This window comes from Ochotona curzoniae, unplaced genomic scaffold (assembly GCF_017591425.1).
Source record: "Ochotona curzoniae isolate NIBS_2020 unplaced genomic scaffold, NIBS_Ocur_1.0 contig_2688, whole genome shotgun sequence".
NCBI classification, from domain to species: domain Eukaryota; kingdom Metazoa; phylum Chordata; class Mammalia; order Lagomorpha; family Ochotonidae; genus Ochotona; species Ochotona curzoniae.
The window spans coordinates 2,405,329-2,423,434 of record NW_024465553.1 but is presented as its reverse complement, the minus strand read 5'-3'; the positions used below and the strand labels follow the sequence as shown (position 1 = coordinate 2,423,434).

Below are 18,106 nucleotides of genomic sequence, written 5' to 3'. Positions count from 1 at the left end.
GTGCAAGGCTGCAGGCCAACCTGTGTACTGGGCTCCTGGACACAGCCTACCTACCTACAGCTACCCTGGAAAGTCTTGTGTGAGCCAGGGGCAGTGCTGCCCAGTGAGTCACCCTCAGTACTCAGGAGGTGGCCCTTCTGTAGCTGGCATGGACCAGGGCTGCCTGGAGGGAAGACCCTGCAGGTGTGGAGCGGGTTGGAAAGAGAAGGTGGAACTAAAAGGGAGGCAGGAAGTCCCAAGCTGGCAAGAGCCAAGGGTGGGAGCCAGACAGGCTTGCCTTCCTGGTGGGGACCGAGAGCTGGGAGAGGTAAGTTGCAACCCTGCGGGCAGAGCCCCCACATCCTCCCAACAAACCTGGACCCCCACCAGCCTAAACTTAAACCAAGACCCGGGGGCTCAGTGGCAGCACGGAGCAGGGTCCCCATGCCCACACTCTGTGGACAGCTCTGAGGCCCAGCAACTCGCCGACCAACTCCGCATCCCTAGGGCATCATGAGGCTGCTGTGTCGCCACCCCCAAGGTCATACCAAAGCTACTATACACGCCATCCTCCCCCAGCTGTGCCTATGACCTTGGGGGGAGCCAGGATGGGGTAGACCCCAGGGACATGGGTCCCTTGCAGGCAAGACCAGGCCTGGGCCACACCCTCTGAGTCCTAAATCCCTGTTCTGTCTGCAGCCATCAGGCAGGAGCTAAGCGGGATCAGCACCACGTGAGGCGGCAGCAGCGTGGCGCTGAGACGGCGGGCACGCCAGGGGAACCCCGTGGGAGTCTCCGGCTGGGTCGACTCTGCCGCCCCCAGACCACGGGGCAGCCACTGAACTGCCTGCTCCGGTCAGCAGAGCCCCAGGCCACTTGTCCTTTTTGTACTTTCTATTTGCTTATTTAAGTGTACGTTCCTTTCGGTTTATAGACAAGACACCCCTCAATCACCTGCTTCATTAGATGGTTTCCGAGTCCTCTCATTGGGGGTGCCCTCAGCGCCCCTGGCCGGCAGAGCCGGTTCAGCGCCTCTGTGTTCCCGACCATCATGGTGTTGAAACGGTCTGTCCATACACCAGTGTCTGTGCTCACGTTAATAAACTCACTGTCTACACTGCTGGCTCGGCTCCATCTCCCACAGCTGCATCTGGTGCCAGCTCTGCTCTGACCAGGAGGGACGGGCATGGGATGGGCTTTGGGGGACAATGCAGCCTCTCCAGCCAGTGTCCTGGAGCAGCTGGGTCCCTGGAGCAGCTCCCTCCCTGCACCTGTCCTGGTGGAGCAGCAGGGAGCTGGGGCTGCCTGTTTCATCTCTGCTGCTCTCTCTGGCCTGTGGTGGTCAGACCCACATCCTTACCTAGTGGCCACATGGGCCTCGAACGGACATGTGCATTCCCCATTGAGGCCAGAAGAAGGGTCTGACCCTGGCCTCAGGGACTGCGGTCCCCAGAGCCAGCTGCACAGCCCCAGCCAGACCTCAGGTGCCTTGGCCTTTCGCTTTGCCATGTGAGCCACAGCATGGTGTGACAGCCACCTTCTGGGACTGGGGGAGGGGTTGAGGTGTGGCTCTCCTCTACAGAGGCACTGGTCTCTGCCCTGGTCCTCAGAGTCCCCGGATGTCCTGAGCGGTTGTCCTGCCCATGCCACTAGGCTCTCCAGGTGATCCAGCCTGGGATGGGGGCAGCTGCAACCCAAGGCCCACACACCCCTAACTGAAAGCTTCTCTCCGTGCCTGCCAACTGCCTTCCTGGTCCCAGAGTCCTAAGGGCTCAGTGTGGGGGCTGGACCATCAGGTGCCACCAGAGAGTGTGTGATGGCCCTGGGTACCTCGCAGAAAGGCCCAGTCAGAATCCGAGGCCTGGTTGGCAGCTGGGCGAGGCTTGAATGTGGCCCCGAGTTGCAGCTGCAGCAGGGCAGGGCCCTGAACTTCCCCAGTCCCCTAGGCAGGCCTGTGTGCACAGGCAGGGGTGTGCCCAAGCTCAAAGTCCTTGTGGGCAGAACAAGCCCCGGGGCCTACGTATTGTGTCCATCACATCCCCTAGGGACTGTGGTGCCTGGCTCCATGGCTAGCAGAGATGGGCCTCCACCACCCAGCCTGTGGGGAGTGGTCCTTGGCCCTACCCTGCGCCTGGCTGCCACCTGCTCAGACCACAGAGCCTCCTCCATCCCAACCCCTGGCCTCAGGGCCCTGGCCAGCCCTGGACTAGGTCTCGCCTATGCCCCCAGCACACAACCAGCTTGCTTTCCTTGGTGCCTGTCCCTCCAAACTGGTTGAGGGGACAGTGCCCACACTTTCAGACCTGCTCCTTAGCCTGGAATAGGCTTCACCGGTGGTACAAGTGGAAGCTAGGCAGGTACAGGTGAAGGTGGCAGGATCAGGTGGGGTGCAGGGCTCAACCAGGACAAGGAGCAGCTGCTGATGGGACCCTCAGACATGCAGAGGCCTCAACTGCCACAGCCTGGAGGCCACCCTCATCCCCCACAGTGACAGGCCCTGGGGACACACCATCCAGTCTGTAGTTGCCCCCTCCTTAGGAATCAGAGTGGAGACCTTGGCCTCCACCTGCCGGCACCTGGGGTCTGCCCCTGCGGGCCCAGGCTCAGATCCAGTCCACACCCTCGGGGGCGCAATCTGTGCGCAGTGAAAACAAACACTGGGTTTAATTTACGGCATGGGAACAGCTGAGAAGTCAGCTCCATGGAGACCATGGGCACAGAGCAGGCAGGGCAGCATGGGGTGAGCCTCACCTCGCCAGGCCCAGGAAGCTGCCGAGAGTCTCCGTGCAGAGGGTCCTCTTCAGGTGCTGCCTGCAGGGCTCCGTGGGGGACCGAAGCAGCCCCCCAGGGTGGGGTTCTGATGCAGCTCACCCTGGGCTGGGGCTGTGGGGCACGAGGCGGCAGCCAGCAGTGCGTGGGGCAGGAGCAGCCCAGGGTCTGCTCAGGACGAAGCCCTCTGGGAGGAGGCGGGGTCCTCTGCCAGCTTGCATACCCGCTTCACCCTGGCATAGGGCCCCAGGGAGTCCTCCATCACAAAGTCCCAGAGCACCTTCACCCACGAGTAGTGCTGCGGCAGGTGGTCGTAGTACTCGGGCGCGATCTTCCGCACCTGTGGAGAGGGCCATGTCAGGACACACATGCGCATGGGACAGGGTGCTCACCGGGGCCTGCCTGTGGGCACATCTGTGTTCCTGGGGACCGCTGGGCACATGCAGTGGACACACACACATACACACACCACACTTAACACATGCCCACCCGCCCACCTCCTTGAGGAGGCACTCCTGGCCTCTGCTGCTGCAGCACCACCACAGCCCCATCCTGAGGACGCTCTCTGGCTGCCGTGGAGGGCGCTGCTAGGGGCTGCTAGGGCAGTGGGCTCAGGACAGCAGGGCCCTGACTCAGGCCCTGCCTATTGCAGCCTCTGTGAGCCTCAGCCCTTGCAGCTGTGAGATGGGTAAAACAAGAAACACGGCACTGGCTTCACAGGTGGAGGATCCGGGTAGGGGTGGCCAGGAAGAGGCCCCTGACCCCAGACACTAAGAGGCAGAGGGGCAAGAGAGTCCTTCACGGCACTGGCACCAATGCTGTCACAGCGGGCACAGAGAAGGTGAGCAGCCAGCCCAGGGACACACAGCCAGCAATGGTGCAGCTGAATCCCATCACTTTTCTTAACCCACATGGCACAAGCTGGGAAGAGACTGATCTGTGTGCTCACTCCCCAGCTGAGCCATTGCCTGAGGCCTTCCCTGCCAGGACCTCAGGCAGCCCGAGTGTGGCCTGAGACCACACACACACACACACACACAGAGGAAAGCACGTACCAGGGGCAGGTAGCAGCCGGGGATGCTGGGGAAGTCGTGATGCTCCATGTGGTAGCCCACGTTGAAGGTGATGCAGTTGAGGGGCCCGTAGTACGAGTAGGTCTCGTGGCCCTTGAGGAACATGTAGTGTTCCGCCACGAAGTGACCTGAGATGGGGTGCAGGCCCAGGCCCAGGAAGGTGCTGGCTAGCAGGTAGGCCATGGGCTTGACACCCCAGAGGGCAAGGATGGCGGCGTCCACGGCCAACTGCACCAGCGCATTGAACACCTCCATGCGTGTCATGGCCTTGGGGTGCACGCAGAGTGGCCGCAGCGAGTAGAACAGGGGCTGCAGCAGCAGCCAGAGCAGCTTGCGGGCCGGCGTGCAGAAGAGCCGGGCTTCCAGGCGTGTGGGCACATCCACGTCCAGCCCGTCACCCCCCAGGTAACGGTGATGGTCCACGTGGTACTTCTTGAAGGAGGCCGAGTAGGGCACGCCGATGGGCAGGTTGGCGAAGACAGCAAACCAGCGATTGTGAGCAGCGGCGCCCGTGCCGAAGGCTGTGTTGTGCGAGATGTCGTGGATGGCCAGTGTGAGCGAGTGGTTCACGCAGCCACCAAAGGTGTAGGCCCAGAAGAGAAGCCAGCGCCAGGCCAGTCCCCGCACCAGCCAGCAGGCCAGCAGCTGCACCAGGACCATCCCCAGCACTGTCCACTTGAGGTGGGGATCTGGCCTCATCAGGGCCTTAATGGCCGGGTACTTGGCTGTGGGAAGGACAAGGGGAGATGCCTGAGGCGGGGTGACCCATCTGGAGGGCAACCCCCACCCCACCCTTGTGCTTCCTTGACTTTGAAGTCCCCTGGACAGCAGTGTGGACTTGAACTCCATCCCTGCCTAGCCTGGCCGCGCGAAGGCAACAGGCTCCTGCTGTGCATCAGCAGAGGTTCAGAAGGTGGCTCCACCATCTGGACACCCCCAATGACTGGCTGCTGGGGGCAGCAGGAACAGCCCAGGAGGGTTTAGGAGGGGTCCTCAGGCATGCCCGAAAGGGCTTTTAGTTCTTAAAACAAACAAAACCTGCAGGAAATGGGCTAAACCGTGCTGAATGCATTTGTTAGGGTTTCTTTTGTTCTCTGTATTTTGTTTTACAGAAAAGGAAAAAACAACGTGAATAGGAGGTGGCCAAGCCGAGGCCTCCCCCCAGAGGAGTGGCCAGAGAGCCGGTGGAGCAGGGGCAGGTGCCGGCTCCCCCGCCCCACTACACCCAGAGGAGTGGGGGCCTGCGAGGCCCCTCTGTGCATCCCCCACCTGCCCGCCCCCCGCTGGTGCCCTGGGAGCAACACAGTGACCCACCCCGCTCTCTCCCAGTGGCCTGGGCTCTCCCACTTGCCCCTGCACACAGGAAGGAGGGAGGCTCAGGCAGCCCCACCCACACCCAAGGCCACCTCCTCCTGCCACACTGGCCCACCACGTGTCTGCAGGCCTCCAGTGACCCAGATGACACAGTGTGTCCATCCGAGAAAGGCATGCAGTAGGCAAGTGACCAGCTCAACTGAGCACTGCCAAGCACCCACCTTGGGGGAAGGGAGGCTGGGAGGGAAGTTAATTTCCTGGGCCTCTAACCGCAGCACTGCATGGGAAAGCACGGCCTCCCTGACCAGAGCCCTGTTCTCTGCTCCCTGCATGCAGCTCCATGCTTGTGCCTTGAACCAAGTGGGCAATGTCCTGGTGAGCCTCTCTCCTCTGTAGGGAGGACAGGGCTCCAAGGCCCTTCCTGGCCCACAGGCACCATTCCAGATGCTTCAAGCCCAACCCTGGGCTGCTGCATTTGGGGCTGGGCCTCAAGCTCCACAGAACCTTCTAGAACCCTTTGGTCCCAGTTCACTAAGGAAGCCTCCCATGGAGAAAGGCACAGCATAGAAGTGAATGCCAGCTTACAGGAAAAGTGGATGCGCTGCCAGCCGGGAGGCAGGAGGGCAACCATGACAAGCAGAGGCCACACTCCCTCCCTGGCACAGAGCAAATGCCTGTGTACGGAACATCAAGCATTGCCAAATCCATGGACAGAGGCAGGGCAGAGCAAGCAGGCTGGCAAGGAGCTTCTGTTTGGGGACAGAACATGGTGATTCTCCTGAATGAATGCCAGCCAACTGCACACTGCAAGACAGTAAACATGGGACCAGCATGGTGGCACAACAGGTTAAGCCACCTCTTACAACACCAGCGTCTCACAGGAGGGCATGAATTCCAGTCCCAGCTGCTCCACCACTGATCCAGCTCCTGCTACTGCACTCGGAAGGAAGCACCCAATGGCTCAAGTCCTTGGGCCCCTGCCACCCAAAGGGGAGAACCAAATGGAACGCCTGGGTCCTGGGCTTCAGTCTGGCCCATCCGCAGCCATGGGAGCCATTTGGGGAGTAAACTAGCAGGTGGGAGGTCTCTGTCTCTCTGTCTCTATGTCACACTGTGAAATAAATAAAGCAAATATTAAAAAAAATAAATAGAAAAGTGGTAAGTTGCACTCCACATGTATCCCAGCACCCAAGGATGGACAAAGATTAGAAACACACATCACAGCTGACATTGCCCTGAAAGCCACATTGCTGAGCTCACCAGAGAATGCTGGTGATAAGGTACAAAGTTGCCCAGGCCAGCAGGGCAGGTGCGCTGACATAAGGAAGCAGCAGAGGCGGGGCTGGGAGCCAGGCTGTCAGAAAGTGGTGGACATCGCCGCAGTGTCAGTACTGAGCAGCCACCAAGCACTGGGCTGGGCCTGAGCAGGAGGAGGGGACCTGGCCAGGCACCCAGCTGGGCCCTAGAAACACTCCCAGCCTCTAGAGAAGCTCCCGGGCAGGTGGGCACTGAGTCAGTTCCCTGGAAAGGGACTCAGGCACTCAGAGACGGCCACGCCCTATCCCCTCATCTGTAGTCCCAGGAGGAAGAATGCCCGAGCTCAGAGACTGGGATGCAGGCCCCCCCGTGTCAGCAGCAGAGTCCCCAGGAGAGGGACACAGGAGGAGGTCACAAAACCGGACAGAACACTTTCTGGGCCTGACCCGGCAGAGGCTGATAGGGAAGCATTCTCCCCCAGGGCTTCTGGAAGGGCCCAGTTCCAATGACCTTGACCACATCACAACTCCATCCGGCTGTGATGCCTGGAACTGTAAGATCGCAACATGTTGCTGGAAGCCACCAGGCCAGCAGCAACTGACAGGAAATTCTGACCACTGCGACCGGAAGGAGCAACACCCCATCTGCATTCTGCCCTGCCCCTCTCGCTGCCCAAGCTTGCACACATGCACACACACACACACATGCTTACATATACACACATATACCCATGCACACACACATTTGCCCAGCATCATTCCACTGCTCCAGATAAGAGACCCAAGGATGCGGGTGACCTGGCTGGGCGTGGCATGCGGGCCACTCCCTGAGCTTCCAGTCATGAGCAAATGAAAACATTCATGCATGCATGTGTGTGAAGGGCTCCCCGGGCTGCTGGTGGGGCACCTAGTTCCTCCCACCCCTGGGGGAGGCCATGGCCAGGGTGGGGGCTGGACACTGGACACTTCCAAGGGACCTCACATTCCAGGAAAGACAGGTGCTTCCGGCAGGGACCAGGACCTCAGGACATGGGTCTCTCGGCCAGGGGGCAGAGAAGGGCATGCCAGTCACCCACTCCTCAGGCACTGTGCCAGGCAATCAAAGGTCTAGTCCCTCAACCCCTTGTACCCGAGATCACAGCCTCCCTCCCACGCAGGGATCTCTGTACCCCCGCGGGGGCCTCGGAGTGGCAGTCGGCACACACCTGCTTCCTGGGACTTAGTGGCCCCTACTTCCTCTTGGAAGGAGGCCAAGCCTTGGGGTAAGAGGGTGGGGCAGACCACAACTGTGCCAGGTGAACAACAGGCAGGAGAGCCCCAGATCCAGGCTCCTGGTCTTTGGATCCAGCCATGGGGGCCCTCCACCCCAGCAGCACCAGAGAGCAGTGACCTTGGCCAGGGCATGGGGCGGTCTCTTCCTTTGTCAATAAAGACCAGATCCCACCTGCACAGTTGGGGTGGGGAGGGCAAGGCAGGGAAGCTGGAGGGGAGCACGGGAGGTCTTTGCACTACCCTGCTCGGCTTCCCCCAGTCCCATTCAGCAGGATTGAGCCCCTCCCTCCTTGAAGACCCCGACTGTCCCCTCAAGTCTTCTCATCTCAGAGGCTTCACCCAAGGTTTCTTGAGAGAGGAGGATGACACAGCAGAGAGGAAACGAGGCCCACCATAGTCCTCCGGGCAGCCAGGGCCTATGCCACCTGCTCCACAGCTACCATGGCATCTGGGACCCACAGAGCCCCTGGCATCTCCAGGACAGGTACGGCCCCTCCCAACTACTTTCAAGCCAGCCCTAGTGTGGGCTTGTGTGGCCAAAGGCCTGGGGTGCCTCCTCTCCCCCTCCTCCAAGCCACCAGCAGGTGCCAGGAATCCTAGCCCTTCCACTAGCCCTCATGGCTGTGGGGAGGCCACATGCTCCAGGAACAGCGCTGACCTATGTGCTTAGGAAAAGCTCCTGCGGTAGCACTGGGTCTAGCAGTGACTTGGACTGGCTGTAGAGGTCCTACTGAGTACCCTGGTCCCCAATGGGATGCCCAGAAAGGGCTCCTCAGGCTAGGGCCACCCTGAACTGTCCCAGATACCCCTTGGGAGGAGCAGCAGCCAGCAGATGGCCCACCTGGCTGACTGCCACCAGAGAAAACTCGACCTTTGATCCAGAAAATGTGCCAACACCCACCACCTGCAACCCTGACTGCCAGGCATGGAGGGAGAAGGAGGCCTGGCTGGCATCCCAGAGCGTGCCAAGGACCACCAGCCACATACACTGGAAGTGCAGGTGAGAGGTGTGGCTGAGGTCACATTGAATTTGAGAGTTTGGTTTGGGCGTGTCTAGCTGTCAGGGACCCATGGGCCTGAGTAAGAACAGGGCATCTTAGCAAAAGCCACTACATAACAGTGAGAGGAAGGTGGCAGAGAAGAGCACTGGCTGGAGCAGGGCATACAGAGAGGCCGGGGGAAAAAAACGTGGGTTGGTTGGGGATTGGCTGAAGGGTTAGGGCCAGATGGGTGGGTTGGTGGGTGGTTGGGTTGGTGGGCGTGTTGGTGAATAAATGGGTTGGTGAGTGGATGGGTGGGTTGGTGGGTGAATGGGTGCATTTGTGGGTTGGTGTGTTGGTGAGTGAGTGGGTGTGTTGGTGGGTTGGTGTTTTGGTGAGTGGGTTCATGCGTAGGTGGGTGTGTTGGTGAGTGGGTGTGTTGGTAAGTGAGTGGGTGTGTTGGTGAGTGGATTGGTGGGTGGTTGGGTGTGTTGGTGAGTGAGTGTGTTGGTGGGTGGGTTGGTATGTTGATGGGTGGGTGTGTTGGTGAGTGGGTTCATGGGTAGGTGGGTATGTTAATGAGTGGGTATGTTGGTGAGTGAGTGGGTGTGTCGGTGGGTGGGTTGGTGTGTTGGTGGGTGAGTGGGTGGGTAGGTGGGTGTGTTGGTGAATGAGTGGGTGTGTTGGTGAGTGGGTTGGTGGGTAGGTGGGTGTGTTGGTGAATGAGTGGGTGTGTAGGTGAGTGGGTTGGTGGGTAGGTTTGTGGGTGGGTGGGTGTGTTGGTAGGTGGGTGGATTGGTTTTTGATTGATGAGAAAGAGAAGGAAGCCCCAGGGCAAGAATCAGAGAAGCTCAGCAGGTGCTGACCCACCAGGGGATAGCCTCATTCAAGAACTTGAACAAAATTAAACAGGAGAGTGCTTAGCCTGGGCTCCATCTTCACTGAGCACCAAGAGGTGGGAGGCTGGGAAGGAGTGGGTCAGGCACCAGCCAGGAGGACTAGACGCGTGAACCTGCTCAGCTGGGCTGCTGTACGAGACCAGCAACCTGGGCCGCAACCCTGCCCGCTCTGGCCCCCAGAGCTGGCAGCAGTAACCAGGCTCCATGCCAGCCTGCCGCCCTCTCCACTCCATGGGGCAGCGTGGAGTTCAGGGTGCGAGCCACCTGGAACCGAAGCTAAAGACCCACACAGACAGCTTTCCAGCAGCAGCTCCAGGTGAGGCCCACGGAGGCTGGGCAGCAAGCCAAGGACAACAGCCACCCTGCCCACGTCCGACACAGAAAGGAGGGCCAGGGGGTATGAGGAAAGGCCCAATAAGGCACAGCCAGGCTGCCTGAGCCAGGTACTGGACTTGGGCCCCTCCACCTGGGGCTGCACACCACTGAGCCCAAGTGGGCAACAGTCAGGCTCAGCTACCTGCCTGCCAGATGAGGAAGCAAGGCCTCCACTCTAAGGTGCGAAGGCTTGCCTTGTCTCCGTGGGCCTTCCAGAGTGGAGGAAGGGGGCCCCTCTTTAGGCTGCTGCCTGGAGCACAGTTCTGTGTAACCAAGTGCTCAAAATGCTGGGTCAGGCCCCATCGATTTACCATGTGCCCACTCCAAGCCCCTGACCCTCTGCAAACCGGCCACCTTATCCCCTCGGCTGCTCCGACAGCTCCCCCAGGCTGTGTGCAGGTCTTGGAGCGCCCTTCCTGAGGTCTCAGACTGGGACTCGAGAGAAGGAGAAGGCAGCAGATCTGTGCTGCAGCGAGTTCCAGGCAGAGGGAGGAGGTGGGAGGTCTGTACTGCTATGCCAGGCTCGGATGGGGCAGACTCAGAGCAGGCTGGGGCCGGGGCCACTGCAAGGACGCCCTGAGGAAGTGTGGCTTTGCCTAACATAGATCTCGATGGGTCTGCTGTGCCATCGGGGTGGGGACCAAGGCAGGGGCAGGCAATGGAGCAGGGAGGCTGTCAGGCCTTTATCCTCCACAGCCGACACACAAGGGCCCAGCTGCAGGGCATGCCCCCGCCTCTGTGCCTGTTGACAACATAGGACTCCCTCTGTCCCCTGTTGGCTTCCAGACCCTGGCCCTGACCAGCATTAGGACTGGATGCTCCTGTCACTTTCCCAAGAAGGCCAAATATCATCCCAAGAAGGAGTCCCTGGCCCAGAGTCGATGGTCTTAGTATCCATCTAAACGCCCTTCCAAGCTCTGACATCCCAGCCCCTGCCACAAAGCTGCTCAACATTGATAGCACCCCCTGGCGGTCAGGGTGGGAAGTGCTGAGACAGCGGCCTGTGGCTGCTTGTCCTCCTTGCCCCCCCCTGGCTGCAGGCCTTGACCCCTGACCAGTCGCTCCTCCCAAAGGCACCAAACCTACTTACTCCGCCTTCCTGCCAGCTCCACCTCCAGCTCAAAACTTCCACCTCCCCACCTCCATGGGCAAAGACAAGCCCTGTCCAGTCAGCAAGAGGCTCTCAGGTGAGCTGGTATGACATGGAAAATGTGGAAAGTGGCCCAAAGTACCTCTCACAGCCAGTCACCTCACCCTATCTCCTTGCTAGTCACTGCCATTGCCAAACCTGCTTTTCATCCTGTGACAAAACTGTGTCGAAGGTCTGCAGGGTGCAGGCCCCAGAGCAGAGCAGGGAGGAGTGCTGGGGCCCACACGGCGCCTGCAGGCTAAGGACAAGGGGACCTCTTGGAAGAGGTCCCAGTTTCTGGAGCCATGAAAATAGTCTACAGTTGTGTCAGAAAACTTCTCCGGAAAGTGCCCTCAGACAGATAGACTTTATGGCATGCCAATTATCCTGCAATAAAGCTGTTACAAAAACAAAGTCGACACAAGTTGGAGTTACCGGGGACACACAGGGGTGTTACAGAGGGGACAGTGGGACCGGACCCAGCAGGTCCAGGGCAGCAGCGAGGGCTTTGGTGGGGAGGGGACCTCAGGGGACACTGCCGCTTTGGTCACAGCTGCCAGCGGGAAGCCTGGCCTTACTGCAGCCAGCTGGACTTCACTGGGCTGAAATGCAGACCGGAAATGGGAAATGTCCACAGGGCAGGAAGAGGAGAAATGACTGCAAGCTAAAGAACAGGGTCAATCAGGTGGTCTGGTCTGTGTCCCCTAGATTCACACCTGCCCTGGCCCCCTAACCCTGTGGGTAGGCGTGGAAGGACTCTGGCCCAGGTGGCCGTCCACCCAGCCCTGCAGCAGCAGAAGGAAGGCGCCGTGGGCTGTGACTCCGACAGGCGTTTGATGAAGGGTGGCTATGGCGCTGGGAAGGTGCCAACGCTATGCCAGGCACACTGGGTAAAGAGCCTGTCCCTACCCTGGCGAAGGAAACTCAAGGGAAGTGGGAGTTGGCGCTTCCTGCACCACCCTCAACCCAAGGCAGAATCACACCTGGGAACAAAGGCACGGGCTTACCCTCCAGAGCAAGGTGAGGGGCGGGGACAGGCAGAGGCTGTGTCTGCACCCTGCAGCCAGCCACACGCCCTTGACCATGGTGGAGACATTGGCAGAAACGGTACATGCTGTGAATAAAATCACGGCTTACTTCCAGGGTAGCAGTTATTGCACACGTATCAGCAGGTCTGCACTTGTGTGTGTGTGTGTGTGTGTGCGTGTGCTGCAGATGGCTTCTGGGGACACAGCACTTAGGTTGAAACCTACAGGAAGCTCAGAAAGCCAGCAGATTTGGAAGGGAAGAGCGTTCTTGCCACACGGTGCAGAGGGACCCTGGGAAGATGATGGCCCATCTGGCTGAAGACCATGTGGAGAGAAGGCAGGCTCAGAGTTCGTGGGAGGCGGGTAGACCAGAGCAGAGGCTAGGGCCAGAGCCCCTGGAGGATATGAGCAGGGCGGGCAGTCAGGTTAGTGACAGCAGGGCCCAGCCCAGGCCCCTGACCAGGGCCAGCCTCAGCCTCTAGGCTCCAAGGCCGGGAGGAGCCCTTGCAGCCACCTTGCAGAGCCCTTCCGCCCCTGTGAGCTCTGCAGCCTCAGCCAGTTCCCTTCTGGATCTCACTGTTTGCCACCCAGAGTCCCAGCCAGGGCTGTCGCAAAGCAAATAGTCCCACAACTGCCAAGTCCCACTTCCTGTGTTTTTTTTTTGTTTTGTTTCTCTTTGATTTGATTTTTTAAAAACCTTGTGAGTCTTGTTTTCATAATTAAAAAAAAATGCAGAGCTCTTTGTTTTCAAACAAAACAGATCCGAAGGCTGCTTCCACAGCCACACCTGGTGTGGCTTACTGACGGTAGGCCACCCTCAGCCTCGGGCCCGAGTTGGGAGCTGTGGTTCTTGGGGGGCTGTGAGGGAAGTCCCTGGGCAGCCAACCCCTTCCCAGGCCAGAGGCAGGAAGGTGGACTTGGGCCCCATCTGCAGAGCACCTTGGAAAGGACTTCCTGGGCCCTGACTCAGCGATTGAGATCTTCATGGAGCATCTGCAGTGCCTGCTGCCTTAGCCGGGCAGGCCAGGGCAGCAGTGGCCTGAGTGCCCTCCCGCCTCCCTGTGACCCCAGGCCAGCTGCCTCTCCTCTCTCTTCTGTTCTGTTTCCTCCTCCAGCAGGAGACACAGACAGGATCATGTACAGGCTTCCCCAGGCCGGGAACCGCATTCTGCTGAGGGGGACATCCTGGCTGGGGGCACATCGCCGGCAGCCGTCCTCACCAAGAGAGGGTACGCACCTCACCCCCGCCCCCCTGCACGGCAGGTGCGGGGGTCCACCCACCCACCTTGTCCCAGCCTCATTTACCCTATACTGTTCACCAACTGGCCCATGGCCCTACGTGTAGTCCTCGCTAGGAGACAGCTAAGTTCCTGACCTCTGCCCCCAGAGTGACCACAGCTTGATGGGCTGTGGCCACAGAGTTGAGCCCCGGAGGAGAGGTCCCTCTCAGCTGGCCAGGGCCCCCCGCCTCCACCCCAAGAACAGTCGGGGGGGCCTCCCGCAGAAAGAAGGCCTGAACAGTACTAGGCAAGGCTAAACCAGAGAGGCCGGCAGAGCAGGGAGCAGGACATTCAAGCAAGAGAAATGCCTGGGAGGGAGCGAACACCACATTCCAAGTTCATGAACTCAAACATGGGTGGGAGAAGAAAAGCCCCTTCTGGAAAAGGGGGTAAAGCAAAACTCTGGACAGGGGGTCCTCAGCCCACCACCTCCCTCCCCTGCAAGTCTAGGGAGGGGCAGCCAAGGCGCCCCTGGACACCTTCCCTTCAGAGACCTCCCTTCACACCCCCTCAGCCAGCCAGTGTGACTGTGTCCATTCTGCAGACTGGACTACTGAGGTTGCAGTCCTGGGTGCCTGGATTGCTCCCAGCTCTTGGTTTGTGGCCTGTGAGTACCAGTGGCCGCTCCTGGCCTTTCCTGCATGGGGCCAGGTGCCTGACGCATGCTGGGGGACAGAGCAGCAGGGCCCTGTGCAGCCCCAGCCGGCCTTGGAGGTGCCACACACCCCGACAGGACGCCCCACAGATGCAGCACTCTGCCCTCTCCTGCTCCTCCCTTACTCCCCGCCTAGGGCTGTGGCTAAGATGCCCGCCCTTGTCAGGGAGAGCAGCTGCTCACGCCCAAGCCCAGCCCCTCCAGCTGCTGCCAGCCGGTGCACAGGTGTGAGGAGGACACTGGGAAACCACCACGAGTGCCCCGCTCACTGTCAAGTTCCTGGAGAAGCCCACCCAGGTCTGAGCTTTTTGATTTCAAATCGAACAAAACGCAGCCTCAAGCCCATGCTGGGGCCTCCCGGCTCTGAGCTCCTACCTCAGCAGGTCACAGGACGCTGATTCCAGAGTGTGGCAGGGGCAGGAAGACAGCAAGGGGAGAAGGTAGTGAAGGGCCAATCAGTTCAAAGCGTCTACATCTCTGCTATTGCTGTTCAAATTAATACCATGTCATCTCATAGATCAATCATACCATGTAGAAAACAATCTTTTTAATGAGGACAGGCATTTGGAGTGGTGGCTGTGCTGCTAGCACTCCAAGCCTGGTCCTGGCTCCTGACCACGGCTGCTTGCTGACCCACTCCCTGGGAGGCGGTGGGTGACGGCTCAGGCCCTGAGACCTGGGGGAGTCCCCTGCTCCTGGCATCTCTCTCTTTCTCCTTTCTCAAATAAATCAAAAAGAAACCCATGTCAAACGCTTTCGCCATAGCAAGACAACCTACAAACATTTACAATGTCTGCAACAGCTAGGACGCATGGAGGGCTAATAACCTGTGCAGACTCCTTACACTTTAAGCAGAAACTCAATTCCAAGAGAAAGAGAAAAGAAATGGCCCATTTTTGAAACCAAGCCCCAGATAAACGCACCTTATGCCACCACGAATTACTACTGTTCTACCCATCTGATTGGCAGAACATAAGAAAGATTAAAAAGTGCCCAGTTCCGGTGTAGGGAAAACTGTGTATGAATAGCCTGCTGGGGAGGGTGGCAGGGGACCCCAGTCCTACCAGCCCCTTGACAGAAGTCGCTCAGGGCGGATGGCGCCCTGCGTAGGCGTGGGCCATCACCCAGAGAGCCGCCAGCTCCAAGGCTCCACGGTCCCCTGGGGCGGGCCGCGGGGAGCAGTTTCGGTGCAATCTCTACTTTTTTTTCAAAGACAGTATGGGTCCTCACCCGCCGCCTCTCCAGCGCAGGTCTGCCCTGAGCGCCCTCACTCGCGGCGGGTTGGGTGACACCTGAGGCGCCGCGGGTCCCAGGGCGCACTGCAGGTGGCCCACGGACGGCTCGCAGCCGGTCAGCGGTAATGACGACAGGGTCCCCTGGGACCACCCTGCGCCATTGTGTTCCCTCCGGTCCAGAGCCGCGGAGACCTCTGTCTGGCGGGGAACCCAGGCTAGGGTCCTCGGGGTCCTGGGGTTTCCAAGACCAAGGCAGAGGCGTCAGCGGGAAACTCGGAGCCCAGTTGGGGACCTGGGGTGGACTGGGCGGCAGCGGCTTTTCCACCCTCCCCGTGCGGGAACGCTGGCGCCGGCTGGTATCCCGATCGGCCCTGGGATGCCCCACCCCCGGTGGCACCCGTTCCCTGCGCTCACCCAACATCTCCTTGCGCCTCTGCGTGTGCGGCTGGTCGGTGTAGACCCACTCAAAGTCGGTGCGGCTCACGCTGTTGCCCATGGTGGCGCGGGGGAGCGCGGCTCGGAGAGCGGCACGGGGCGCGGTGCTCGGCCCCGTTCTGCTTCACCTGTCTCGGTGCCCTGACGGCCCGGGACCAGTTCAGGTGCCCGGGGCGGGGCAAGGCCACCAGCGGAGGCGGGGCCGTGGTGCCCTGCGGTGGAGGCTGCGGGAACCAGGCTAACGTCCAGCCCCGGATCCAGTCGCGGTGGCTCTGGCTGCCTAGACGGAAAACTGAGACTTGCGCCCCGAGCGTGATCCACGAAGTCCCGACCCGGCGCTGCGCCAGACCAGAGACCCTTTCCCCTTCTTCCCACTTTGGAGCAGGGATGGCCGTGCCTGCGACTGGCGGGCAGGAGGGAGCTGGGCGCCCAGGAGTTAAATGGGGCGCCAGGCTCCCGCTGCGGCTGCTTCCTGCACCCTCCCGGGCTCACTGAGCTGAGACTTTCTGCTACACCCCTCGCCAGGTGAGTCAGACCCGCCCCCTATCTCCAGGAACTAGAGGTCTGGCGGGGAGGCAGGTAGGGGCGTGATTCAGAGTGGAAGCTGCCATAGCTGGTCCTGCCGGCTGGGGGCCACACAGGGGACTTCGGTGTTTTGGCCTTGACCGCTGAGTGAATAGAGGAGGGGCTGTAGTAGCAGAGGGCAAAGCCACCGCAGGGGAGGGCTGGCTGTGCCCAGCATAGTCACCCCCCTTTCTCCTGCTCCTCCGGATTTTTCCGACTCAGTCCTGGGGGTTCCAGAAGACCTGATTCCTGCTGGCAGCCACCTCAGACCTGGGGCAAACCCAGGCTGGCTCCTGCTGCTGCCAAGTCCATAGCCCAAGGGTGTGGCAAACTTGGCAGGCCTCCCTGAGCCTGCAGCCAAAGACAATCCTGGCATGAGCTGGGAAGGAGGACAGAGGCATTTCATGGCGACAGGTGCCAGCCCCTGTGTTAGCAGTGAGAGAGTTGGAGGGCAGAGAGACTGCCCACCCCAGGAGGAGACACTCAGAGCCCAGCATTGTCGCTGGTCCCTGCTGTAGTGCCCTGCAGGGGTACCCACCCTGGCTGGCACTGATCTGAAGACAGGAAGCTCACGTCCCCCAAGGCAGAATGCCATTTCTGTGCCCAGTTGAAAGGGCCTTTGGAAGCCTCTCCACCAGCCACCACTTCACAGAGGTGGAAACGGGGCTCACAGATGGGAGTGGGGGGCAAGACTGGATGGGACTGCAGCCCGAGTTGAGGCACATCTGAGACCAGGGCCTTCGGCTTGGGGACCCGCCCTCCTGACACCACGGGGGCTTACCCGAGATGGCATCTGAAGCCTTACCCAGCTTGCCCCCAGGCTGCTGCCCGTGCAAAGCTTGCCCCATGCCCTCACTTTACCTATGAGGGACTGGGGCCTACCCTGGAACGACCGAAGCGCCCAGGAGTGCTCCATGGGGACACAAGCGCTCACACGCACAGCTCCTAATTCAGGGCCCCTCGAGGCCGGCAGAGACCAAGGCGTTAAGGCCCTGCACGGACGCCGGAGTGTGGGGGTCGTGATATGGAACCAGCCGAGGTGTCCCTCATGAGATCCGGGGGTAGAGACACGTGTTGGAATACTACTCTGTCATAAGACAGAATAAACTCTGTCGTCTGCAACAAAATGGATGGGACACAGAAAGAAATATTCGCATTCTCCCTGACATGTGGAAGACCTGCTGAGTTTGAAAGCTCAGTGGTGACAAGTGGTGCCTGAGATGGCGAGGAAGGATGGAGAGAGGGGATGAATCAAGTGAGGGAACTGGGAGTGGCCCATCAGTCGCGACTAATACAAGATGTACTAATCGAGGAAGTTAGGTGTGGCTTATAGATTGTGACAAATAAAGCTTATTAATAAATGTTGCTATTTAACAATGAGGAAGTGGCGTGTGGGTGTATAGGAACTTTTTGTACTGCTTCATATTTGTCATTTGGTGAACATAAAACTATTCTGATATGAAAAGATTTTTAAAAATCTAAAACTGTTCTTAGAAACAATTCATTGAAAAGATAACACTGTTGTTTTATGAAAGATTTATTTTGGGCCCTGTGTAGTAGCCTAGTGGCCAAAGTTCTCACCTTGCATGCTCAGATCCCATATGGGCACCGGTTCGTGTCCCAACTGCTCCACTTTCCATACAGCTCCCCGACTATGGCGTGGGAAAAGTCGAGGATGGTCCAAAGCCTCAGGACCCTGGGACCCGCGTGGGAGACCCACAGGAGTCTTGCTCCTGGCGTCGGATCGGCTCAGCTCTGGCCATGGTTACTTAGGGAGTGAACCAGCTGATGGAAATCTGTCTCTCCTTCACTCTGTGGATCTGACTTTCCAATGAAAATAAATTCCTCAACTGCTTTCCCAGG

The 18,106-nt window shown here is 59.6% G+C and overlaps 2 protein-coding genes across 3 annotated transcripts in view; one reads left to right on the top strand and one right to left on the bottom strand.

The window, feature by feature from the left end:
- EVL (Enah/Vasp-like) overlaps nucleotides 1–1,101 on the top strand; it is a 63,078-nt gene extending 61,977 nt beyond the window's left edge. For both annotated transcript variants that reach the window (XM_040975066.1, XM_040975067.1), the window contains exon 14: nucleotides 679–1,101. In XM_040975066.1, coding sequence (XP_040831000.1) covers nucleotides 679–716 — 38 coding nt within the window. In that variant the 3' untranslated portion in view covers nucleotides 717–1,101. The remainder of the gene's footprint in view (nucleotides 1–678) is intronic.
- A 1,343-nt stretch (nucleotides 1,102–2,444) lies between these two features.
- Nucleotides 2,445–15,767, bottom strand: DEGS2 (delta 4-desaturase, sphingolipid 2). The gene is made up of 3 exons (XM_040975065.1): nucleotides 15,659–15,767; nucleotides 3,804–4,546; nucleotides 2,445–3,088 (listed from the first exon to the last, which is right to left on the bottom strand). Exons 1-3 carry the CDS (start codon nucleotides 15,738–15,740, stop codon nucleotides 2,921–2,923), a joined length of 993 nt encoding a protein of 330 aa, XP_040830999.1. The 5' UTR covers nucleotides 15,741–15,767; the 3' UTR covers nucleotides 2,445–2,920.
- Nucleotides 15,768–18,106: the final 2,339 nt, after the last annotated feature.

Bases quoted from the DNA above. Each gene is read 5' to 3' on its own strand.
- DEGS2 (XM_040975065.1), bottom strand. From the start codon at position 15,740: ATGGGCAACAGCGTGAGCCGCACCGACTTTGAGTGGGTCTACACCGAC. The intron at 4,547-15,658 runs GTGAGCGCAGGG...TCCTTCCCACAG, and splicing joins GAGGCGCAAGGAGATGTTGG to CCAAGTACCCGGCCATTAAG. The intron at 3,089-3,803 runs GTACGTGCTTTC...CCCTCTCCACAG, and splicing joins CCGGCTGCTACCTGCCCCTG to GTGCGGAAGATCGCGCCCGA.